The following is an 11549-nucleotide window of genomic DNA, read 5'->3' on the forward strand; positions in this document are numbered from 1 at the left end:
AAGACTGCCTGTGGAAAGCTGTGAATTTGCGGGTTTTCAGCACTGTATTTCAAGGCTTACTGAAGGTTCCTTAAACAAGGGAAGAAATTTATAAACACATGGTATAAATGCAGTGGTCATTAGGATAGAAATTTACACACACAAAAAAAGAAAGAAATTTTAAAATCTATCACTTTAATATATCAGTTCAGAATAATTTTACTCAAACCCAATACTGAGATGTGCTGCAAAATTAATACACCACTTTCCTTTGTTTGCATTCCATTTTGATTGTTTAATCTGCTTAAACCAAACTCTAGATTTGTTGTGCAATTCTTGTTGAGAAGGCGCTCACTGACAGCCCCGGGCATGGAGCTGAGCATGGGATGTGGGACCCAGTCCAGAACAAAGAGCTCTGGTCATGAACCACGTCGCAAAGGTCATCAGATCAACTGGGCAAGTGTAACTTGATTGGCCATTTAGAGCTATAGGACTCAATACAGAGCAAGAGGACCTGAAATATAGTCAGTGAAAAATGGAAAAGCAGCTTATTGTGGATTTCTTCTTTTTAATTTTTCCAGCACAATCAAGTTCATGACACTTGAATGATTTTTGGCTAGTTCTATTCTTGGTCCTCGAAAGGGACTGAGAACAAGAAGACGGAAGAGTTCCCCACAAATTTAAAACTCCAAAATTTTTAAACCCCAGAAGGTTTTAAGTTTTTTCCCTCTATTGTTTCAGATGAGGAGAGGAAGAGGATAGAGTAAAGCAAATTAAAAGTCAATGTTTCAAAGATATTTTTGTGGATCCCGACAATGTAAACTAGCTGTTGAAGTCAGTAATTAGACTCGTGCTTAGAAAAACTGAAGCACAGGAAAGTTATGAAAAGACCTTTCTTCTTTTTTACATAAAAGTTTCCTCACTGTCTTCTGAGGTTCTTGCACCAGGAAGAATTTCTTTTTTATTGCCAATAGCTGGTTCTTTGCTGGTTGATCTTTCTGTATTTTTAATATCTGTCACCTCTTTGCCATCTGGTTTGAAGCGTTTCATTATTAAAACAGAGAGCACTATGTATAAGAGACAGCATCCTGCCCGCAGTCCTGCAATGAGGCCAAGATAAACATTTCTAGAAAAACAAAAAGTTGACAAAATATGTTTATTTTAATAAAGCTTGGCAACTCTGAGCGGAACCAAGTAAGATATCAAATACATTTTGGTGAAATTATCTATTCTCAGCCAGGTATTGCACCACATTTTGAGAAATAACAGACAGAAAGCAAACAATCTCAGGATATTTAGCCCCAGGGAGGTTCTAATCCGGTCCTACACTCCAAGCAGAAATGCCTCCTGTCTGAAAAGTGCTCCTACTGAGCGGGCTATATTTTAGGGCTGGGACAAGAGGAGTTGCACTAGCCAGGGCTTTTTGCCTGTGGTCCCAGTCTTCCCCCAGCCCTTCACTGGCAGCACCCGCTACTCCTGGCCACAGCTCTCTGTTCACCACCAGTCACTTCGGTACTCCCTCCAAGCATATTTTTTGAGGTGTCCTCTACATTAGGAAGCAGAGAAATGAGGGATGAGGAAGAGCATCTTCAGTGCCATAGCTCACTCCGTGGGTTTTCAGTCTCGCACAAAGTGTTGCAGAGTTATTTAGGGCACTAAGGCTTCAGTAAAGGAACTATTGATGGCCATGTAAGGCAGTGTACTGCAGTGTCTCATGTCAGACTGAATCAAAACCATTTGGCTTATTTGATCTATTAAAGCCTAGTCAAAATAAGGAGGTTTGGTGCTTTTAGTGTCCTAATCAGTCTATTGACAATTGATTATTGACATGGGCAAAGTATAGCTTGGTCCTTGGCGTCCAAAACTGCCTCAGAAGCCAAATTCCCAACCCCTTACCAAAGACTTGAGCTTACCTGAACGCTTTTGTGTCATATACCCGGCAAGATCCAGATCCCCCACAGTCCTTTGTTCCCCATTTCAAGCAGGTCTTATCTATCAAGGCACCAAAATAAATAGGGGCTGGTAGTCCTCCTGCAAAGAAAATTCTTATTACATGATCTCAGACTTGAAGATTTCAGCATTTAGTGTCATGGTAAAGAAATAGGGAAATTAATCACATGGTTTCTGAATTACAGCTGAACATCCAGCTCCATCAGCTTTGAGATTCCAAGATTTGTGAAAATATTTGAGCAAGTACCTAAAGGGAGTTGAAAGGATGGAATATTATAGCATCATTATATTCAGTAAGGGAAGTGTAAGTAATTCTACTTTAATGGCATTTTTATTAGAATTGTAACTTTAGTTGTTTAAATAGATCACATGACCAATATTTATTTTTCAGTCCCTGGTATAGAATTATGTGCCATTGCATGTTAATATTTATGGACACTAATATATCTATTCAGGCATTACACAACAGTTTGCCATTAAAGATGGTTAGATAAGTGCAAAGGGCTGAAACTAAGCATTTGCTCAAAACCAACTATGTACTAAGTGTATTACTTACATAGCACTGAAAGAATTCTTTTCAGACACTCATAACGATTTAATATAACCAGTAAGTTTTTTCAAGGATAATATGCAGTTTCATGAAGAAAACTATTTCATAAAAGTACAAGATTGATTTTCTGCAACATTCAGCTAAAATACAGAGATTAGGAGAGACATACAAATGACTATTTGGGCTTATCTGTGTGGCAAAGATTTCAAAAATTAGCAAACAAATGAAGATAAGACAAGGCTTGCTAGAGGTAGGGCAGACTACGTGTCCAAAGACTTGAATGATTATTTATTGTAGATAAACACAAGAAATAAAATAATAGGCAGAATACATAGAAGCTCTAAGTAAAAAATGGTCAGCAAAAAGAATCCTGGGTGTTAAGGATATCCAGACTGATCAAACTCAGATAATTGTGTCCACAAATAAACAAAAAAATCCTAAACCCATAAGTACAATGAAATTTCCTTCTTTTGCCTGATTCCTTTGCTGCATAGAAAAAATTCTGAAGAGAAAATCATAACATATAATTACATACTAGGAAACATGTAGCAAGCTCCTCCAGGCATTTTTAAATACATAATCTGCTTACAAGGAAAAATTTTGGAAAATTTCTTTTGTTCTCATCTGGAGCAATTAGATTGCCCTGGCTAACTTTGATCTATCTCTTTTGACTACCTACTTGAATCCCACAGAGAAATGAAATTTACCTAGTACTCTACCAGCTAAAGTTTCAATTCCAACAGCAAAGGACTTCAGGTCTGGTGAAACAGATCTAGAAAGGAAAAAAAATAGTACATTGTTTGGGGGAACAACAGAATAATGTAGCTATAGTCATGCTGTGAATATCTGTATGTGTCCTATTGCAAGAGTACCTAATATTGTATACTAAGACTCTAACTGAAAACATTCACCAAAGTTGAAGTTCAGATGTAAAGCTTCCTTCCATTGTTTTCAGTGGATGAACTCCAACTGAAATAAATGGAAGAATCTACAGAAACTGATCTTGAACCCAAGGAGACCAGATTGTAAACACTTCTGGGAGAGGATGCACAGGAAAATTAAAGTGAACCAACTGCAAGTAGGCAGTTCATGTCCGTAAGTTAAGGTCCAAGAAGCTGCCTTGCTTTAGAGGGGGCTGCATTTTGCAATGGCAAACAAGGGTGTGCAGTCTTTGCTAGCTACAGGCAAGTAAAACCCACCTCTGCCTCCAGCATTTTACAGAGAGACAGTGAACGTGAGTGGCCTGGCTACAAAAGCACCTCATTCCTACCAGTGAAGAAAGAGCCTGTGTCCATCAGACGAACTGGAAGAATTACTAAAAAGCAGGGAGGAGTAGTGAGCTGGCACAGGTGCAGGACAGAGACTTGCTATTGCCAGTCTGTTGCCTGAACTGGAGTTGTTACATCAGTATATCATCTTTTCAGTGTTAACATAAACGGCTTCTTATGATACACATTAGTGACCTGAAAACTGCCCAGCAGAGTTAGTCTTGCCCATAATCTAGGCACGCAGTAAGAATGGCTGCTTTTGGAGGTATTGCAGAAGAATCAGCAGCTGGGCCAACAGTTATCTAGTCATGTGCACTGACTGCTGAAGATAGAAGTTCACCCAGGAGCATAGAACATTGTCTTTTCTGAGTGTAAAATAGCAGTGTTGTTTTACAACTGAAGGAACAAAATTTAAAAATAATAAAATATATTGCTGCTGCCATAATTCTGTTTATACTGGATTGACAAAAAAAAAGGGAGTATCGGATTTCTCACAGCACAGAAAACATTCTGAGGCAGCAAGGCTTTACAAAGGTGAACGTTTTTCTCCTGAGTAATGTGAACAGCATAGTCACCTTGGATATGGCTTAGCACTGCATCTTGTTTCAAGTTCATTACTCTGTTAAAAACATCCCTACTGTTGGAAGTGAAAACGAATACTCAGGATCAGCATAAGGCACTTCATTTCATCACCAAAGTGTCTACCCAGCCTAAATTGGAATTAAATTGGTTGACAGGCATTTTGCTGTCCTCTCAACAGAGATGAATCTCAGAATACAGGCAAAGACTTAGTTTCATCAGCATGCCAATCCTCACAGTGGGAATTAAATAGTAGATATCACATTCTGCTTCTCTTTCCCAAAGCTTTATGGTGAAGGTAAGGTAAAGTATTTCACCTAAACATAATCATGTATGTAGGAGTGCCTCCTAAGGCTAAAATAAAAGCACATGCAGTCTGTAATGCTAAAAAATAGGGAAATGCTTTGGTACAGCTTTCTCTTTGGCATTGTCCCAAAACTGCAGAGGAATTGCCAAGCCCATGCCCTTGTCCTTCTACACAGCTGCAGTTGTGAAACACCTGAAAGGAGAAGATGAGAATTTATTTAATCAGAACTCAGTGGCACAAAGCTATTTTAGTACTTAGATTTTTCACTTCTTATAACAGGCAGGCTGTTGTTTACACTGGAAACCATTTCTGCAGACTGATAGCCAAGTTCATTGGTATTCTCCAGCCAATCTGAGCTGCTCCAGTGACACAAAGCACCTGTGACTCTGGTTTCAGCCATAACATTGCTAGGACAGAAGGTGCTCTGTGTATGCTTAAAATGGGTCAAAGCTATAAAATTCAGATGTTAACTGTTATCCAGCCACTCTGATCAGGAAGCACATGAATAACAATAAAAATATAGATGTGGACCAAAAATGCAATCATGCATATCTACGGTTACATATCTAAAACAGTGTTTGGCACTGGCTTGAAAATTGGCTGTTTCATAGCCTTTGAAGTTAGCAGAAGGCAGGTTTGAAAGCCAATTTCTCTGAAGTGGTGCAAGAGAATATTGCTGGGATATATGGATATAAGCCAAAAGGTTGCTTATCCTTTTCAGTATTGTTACATGAAGACAGTTCTTCTTCTGACAAAAGACATGGTCATTTGCACACACTTCTGCAAACCTACTGTTGCTAACGACTGGTAAGATTGTTTGAAGTCCTGGAAATTACTTTGCTGCTGATAAACTGAATAAAATGGCCAGATGTGTATTTACAGGACCTCTTTGCTGCACAATTTAGTGTTATGACTTGTTTTCCTGAGCTGTGGCAGCTCAGGAAAGCAGACAATTCCAATATGATCTGCAACAGTTTGTGAAACCTGCACTCACAATGTTATACAGATCTGCTGCACATGAGTTGACACCATGGGATTTTGCTACAGTAAAGGTCTTCTAAAGCAGACCTCTCTTAGCTGGACAGTAACTGATCTGCTGAGAAACTTGAAGCCAAATTTATGGCCATCTTGCCGAGAGAAATTTTTTCTTTTTTAAAATCAAAATAAAAGCATTCAAGAAATGTAAGTTAAGAGTGAGATTTTCAAGTCTTTCCTGAATAACTCACTTGCCTCACTGTAACGCTTTCAAAAACCCTCCCTGCAACCTTCATTCACTTCATTCACCATATAGAATGGACATTTGTGTCTACAAGATTTCTTAATCACAAAGCCAAAAAATAATAGATGGCGAAATCTAGCTATATTTATATTCATAGAATTGTACTTTAAAGGTCACCTGGTCCAACCCCCCCACAACAAGCAGGGACATGTTAAACTAGATTAGGTTGCTCAGAGCCCTGTACAACCTGGCTATCAACATTTCCAGGGATGGCGCATCTACGACCTCTCTGGATAATCTGTTCCAGTGTTCTACCACCCTCATCATCAATAAATGTCTTCCTCATATCTAGTCTAAATCTACCCTCTTTTATTTTAAAACCACTACCTTTTGTCCTGTCACAACAGGCCTTACTAAATAATCATCTATCCACCTATATATTTACCATATTCTTTCCCGTCCCAGTTGATGTTTTACATCCCGCAAAGCAGGCAGTCATGTAGGTGATTCCATTAGCCCCACATACAGGGTCCCACTGATCCAGCTTGCAGCTGCAGTCAGCATTGCAACTGGCCATGAAGCTGGTTTTAGGGGAGGAAAGATGCTTTAATCTGAACCAGAACAGAAAGAAATAAAATAATTGTTGAGTCAAATTACATAGTCAGACAAAATATCAGGGAGTAGGCAGGAGAAACACAGAGAAAGTGAAGCAGTCAACCTGGACAGGTATCTGCTATCATCCAACAGACTGTGAAGTTGTCTTAGGGAGACTAAGATAATTTCAGCTAAACCAAAGCTCTCTTGAGGTTTTTCATCAAATATTAACATTTTTATGGATTGCTGTTGAAAAGGCATGGAACTCACAAACAAAGTATTCTTAGCCGGGAGGGAAAATTTGGTATTACTTTTTCACATGAAAGCTGAGAAGTGCTGCTTCTGTCTCAGCTCTGACCATGTGCAGCAACAGCAGCCACAGCCCTGGGCCTGGGAGGGGCTTGAGCCTCATTTCTTATCAGATCTCATTTCTTGATGTATATTATCATGGACTTTCACAGCTTCCACTTTTATCAACATTTCTGTAAGAAACATCAAAATCAGGCCCCAAGGAGTTAAACTAAGCAGATGACAACTAAAATTGAGAATTTCAAAAGTGGCCAGCAGGTCTGAGGGCATGGCAGCAGGACTCAGTTTTCAAAATGTGTTAGGAGTCCACTACCTACAAATCAACCTTGCTTTGAAGTCACTCACAATATAAAGGAAAAGGTGTTCAAAGTTTGATTTTTCTTCTTTTTTACCCCTCAATCTAAAACACATTGTGTGTTTAGTCCACTGTTCCTCCTCTTCAAACTACAAATTGTTAAATGGGTAAAACAGTATGTGAGTCGCCCAGCCAGAAGAATCCTAGAACATACTAAATTCTCCAGCTTCAGTTCTCCTGCAGAAATTGTAATTGCTCTTTCCATATTTGCTGTCTGAATGTTCTGCTTCTTTTTAATTCTCTCTACAGTATCAGATGTTGCACTCAACCGGAGTTATCTCCACTGCACAAAACTCTGACATCTTTCATGTAAGTAACCTCAAAGCTGATCTGGGTGTCAGGTTTGCCAAGACAACTTAGATATTTCCCTGAACATAGGCTCCATTTCAAAAAAACACAGGACTGAGTTTCTGTCTAAATTGAAAAAATCAAGAAAACCCTGCAGGATTTGGTTTAATCCTTTAAAATCCCTTGAAATTTGTTGGACCAGATTGAGCTAAATTTAAACAATAGGCAATTGTGCTGCTAGGGTCTGCAAAATGCTCTCAAGGAAGCATGACTGGTCAGGGAGGGGGAAAAGTTTGCTTGGGCAGCACACGCTGCTGACACAGCCACTTTCTGCCTCCTAGCTCAGAAAATGGACACAGACAGGTCAGCAGCTCCAGGTACCAACGGAAGCTGGTGAATCCCCACACAGGCTGGTAACTCCTGATCTAGAGGATGGGCCCTTCTAGGGACAAAGACATTGGTGAGGCCATGTGGAAGACAGTTTCAGCACTTTTTACATCGCACTCCCTACATGGTAGGAGGCTGGTTTTAAAGTAAAGCTTTGAAATAAAATATAAAACCCTAATTTTCCTGTAAAAAAAAATCATCTTACATTGCAGTTTGCCAGAATATAGAAGTATATTGTCAATATCCAGCAATAAAGAATTTAGAAAAAGAACTATCTGTTTTAAAAGAAATTCGAAGAACAAAATACAGATACTCTGACCAGCCCAACACTAGGTATCATTTCAGCCTGGCAAGTGTATCTCCATACCCAAGATTTTCTTGTATGTATCACCACCAAGGGAGTGGTAAAACAGTATCATCACAGTAGCTCCACTCTAGCTGAAACCACACTGGAGAACCCTAGCAGATGACCTAGTACAGGTCATTTTCAACAACAACAAAAAAATGTTGTCTTTAAACAGATACATGTATTATATTTTTATGTAAAAGTATGTAGCAATATACAATAGAGAAATACAGCTAAAACAACAGAGAAGACATGTTTCGGACTCATCCAAATTTGAACGAAAAATGTTTTCTAGAGTAGAAGGTTTGTGGTCCAGATGAGATTACAAATCCAGATTAGTTTGTGAGCGGAGATGAATACAGATTCTTGCACCATGTTCTGCACAGGGCAGGAAGCAACTGTGACGAATGACACAACCAACATAACCCCAAGCGGATACAAACCCAGAGTAGGGCGCTGTCAAACCAGCCACCTGGAGCACCTCACAACTGCAGGTAAAATACAAGAGGTTTAACAAATACGCCGCTATAAAGGTGATGCATGCAAATTTTGTCATTTCAGTTATCTGAAGCTTGAATTTCTTGATCAGAAAGCCTCCTAGAAACATCCCCAGGATTGTGATGGGTAAAAGTATCACACCTGCAGATAGAAGGTAATAAAGATGTTAACTGCTGTCACCTGCATTGATCCTTTTTGGAATAAATATCCGTTTCTAGTAGTTTCCAAAATATCACATACTGACCTGTTTTCAGACTGATCCTTTGAGGTTCTAAAACTCTTAATTACTTTTAAGCAATTTTGCTTACTTCCTCATTATGTTTCAGGTCATGTTATGACATTAAAAAGCTTAGCTCCTCAATATTCCATAGCTTTTTACTATACTGGGTTTTGTGTGTACACTGATATAATAAAACCTATACAGGTGCCATTTAGAAACTGGAGTAAATGAGATAAATGTCTTAGCTCATGGGCACTTCTTTATCTAAAATAAAATATTAAACTTACTGAAAGTTACAGAAGAAAAATCTCCAAAACAAAATGTGAAATGTAGCAACATATCGTTCTGCATTGGATTCCATTTTGCTAAGAGTGTATCATGGAAATGTTTGCTTTTAGATTTAATACATTCAGTGTTTCACAAGCTTCAAACCTAATATTTACATGCTGAATAGAGAGGGTTTACAAGATTTTATTCTGAGGGGTTTGCCTTTCTCTGTATGTTTTTTTGTTTGGTTGGTCATGTTGTTTTTGTAAAACCCTCCCTGTATCCAGAAAAAGAGGAAAAAGGAAGTTCTTCACCTATTTGTACCTGACCTGTAGCAAAGCAGAGTGCCTTCAGACTAAAGTAATGGAATATCCATTCTGCAATGACCTCAGATACCCTGGTTTTCTTGCCAATTAATGAGACCATATTAATCACTGTAAGATTAATATAAATTTAGCATTCTTTTTTGTGTAACACTACAAAGAAAATACTTTTGAGGGAACTGGCAAATAGAAAAATAGTTCGGAGGTGAATGAAATTACTCAGAATGTTACATTTTGGTTTCTTATTGCACACAAAATTTGTATTTGCAATCAAAACAGAAGAACATTTATAACAAAACATTATTCTGAAAAGGAAAATAACATATTTCATTCAACATCTTCTCAATTAAATGTCTTTTCTTCTTACAGTTATTACTTAGTTGCAGTTTATGTGTGGTTATTTTCACAAAAACAGACACATTCATAACCCAAATCTCACTCTGAAAAAAACTTTAGACAAAAAAAAAGAATCCACCTTGTTCTAATAATACTCTAGCTCACAAACTAGGAACACCAGGAAGTCAACACTAGGATTACTGTCCATTTTCAAATATCATAGGAAAATAAATGAACTACTACCTACTTTATTTTTTTTTAAATCAAAACATTTTACAGAAGCTTCTACTAGAACGGAAGGCGAAATAAAAAACTTTCTTTTCTGACACTGGAATTTAGAAGAACAGGTACCTACCAATTAGAAAGATGGCTCTTGCCACTGATACGTTAAATTGCTGCTCCATAAACTTTGTCTCATAGGTTATCATCCCAACAAGAGAATTGTATTGCAGAATAGTGAGGAAGATGTACACCAGGAAAACCGGATTTCCAAACAGCTTCTTCAGAGCTGGAAAGAAATCTGCAATGGAGAGGTATATGCTCTACACAGAGAAGGCTTGTTTTGACATCCTTTAGATAATAAAACTGAATATGATTTAATTACTGTCTGTGTTGCAAGCTATAATTCTTTGCCTATTAAAACACATGCTTGCTCAAGTGAGGGTTTTCTTCATAGCCAACACACAATTTACAGGAGCAGCAAGGCTGAATGGGACAGTGGATGCTGAACTGGGAATCCAAAAGCCCCACATGAGGCTGATATTCAGAGAAAGGGAGCACCTGACTCAGCAAAAGGCTGGACCCTTTCCTGAGACCCTAAGTCCATGAAACTAAATGAACACAACAACCTGCATGGAGCTTGTAGTCTGACTTCAGGCACGCTTGACTAGAAGGCAAACGTCTGCCGTAGGCTAAGGGGTGTACATGCATATATATATGAGTAAAACTATTAGGGGAGTCTAGCAATGGTAGTTAGGCCTGATATTGCTTATACAAGTTTAATTTAGCATCACAGGAGCTATGAAGCCAGTGAAATCCCTCCAACAGGTAATGTAGTACTTGGCCCTGTGTTTCCCTTACATATGTTGACCTACAGAACCTGTCAGCTGAGGACCAGTCATTAATGAGGGATGGGATGGTTTCCCCCCTCTTCCTTCATAATCATAAGATTCTATCTGTAATACATAACTACTGTATTGAACTGAGAATCTCTGGTGTTCAAAGCAGCAGCCTGAGCTTTTTTTCCAGCTGTCTTAGATAAGGAGAGGACTGAAACCCACCTTTAGCATGTAATTATAATGCTACAAATGAACGAGCATTTTTGTCTGTCATTTGCAGTGCAGAAACATGTAGCTTTTCAAATTATGCAAATTCGTCCTCAGCTCAGAATGAACCCATGAGAAAGAATTCACATGCAAACATCTGGGCGATAATCTTTCACCTTTTACTGCCTCTGAGAACTTTAACTGTGGCTGAGCTGGGGGGTCTAATTTACAGTGATCTTGAATGGACAAGTTACTAATCTTCAGGTTTTCATTCTCTCCTTCTTTTGGTAAGGAGTAAGGCAAAAACCAGAAAGGCAATGAAGCAATGAAGTTAACTGCTCCACAGATAAGCAATCCAAGCCACCAGGCACCAACCCAGCGAGTATCCTTAGGATTTATGCTGATGGCATCTATAAAATACAGAAAGACAGGAAAATAGATTAAATACTATGCAGAGCAATCAAACTTACTTATAGGTAGCCCTATATATTATTATATATTATTATTAT

At 38.5% G+C, this 11549-nt stretch overlaps 1 protein-coding gene across 1 annotated transcript; it reads right to left on the minus strand.

The window, feature by feature from the left end:
* Positions 1 to 882: 882 nt before the first annotated feature.
* On the minus strand, positions 883 to 11450 carry LOC104268425 (solute carrier organic anion transporter family member 1C1-like; the record flags this gene model as incomplete). The annotated part of the gene is made up of 8 exons (XM_009871234.1): positions 883 to 1105; positions 1893 to 2010; positions 3187 to 3251; positions 4644 to 4825; positions 6298 to 6463; positions 8575 to 8770; positions 10131 to 10295; positions 11217 to 11450. Coding segments are annotated over 8 exons (1349 nt in total), but the record flags the coding sequence as incomplete, so codon positions are not given.
* Positions 11451 to 11549: the final 99 nt, after the last annotated feature.

This window comes from Apaloderma vittatum, unplaced genomic scaffold (assembly GCF_000703405.1).
Source record: "Apaloderma vittatum isolate BGI_N311 unplaced genomic scaffold, ASM70340v1 scaffold5696, whole genome shotgun sequence".
Lineage (NCBI taxonomy): Eukaryota > Metazoa > Chordata > Aves > Trogoniformes > Trogonidae > Apaloderma > Apaloderma vittatum.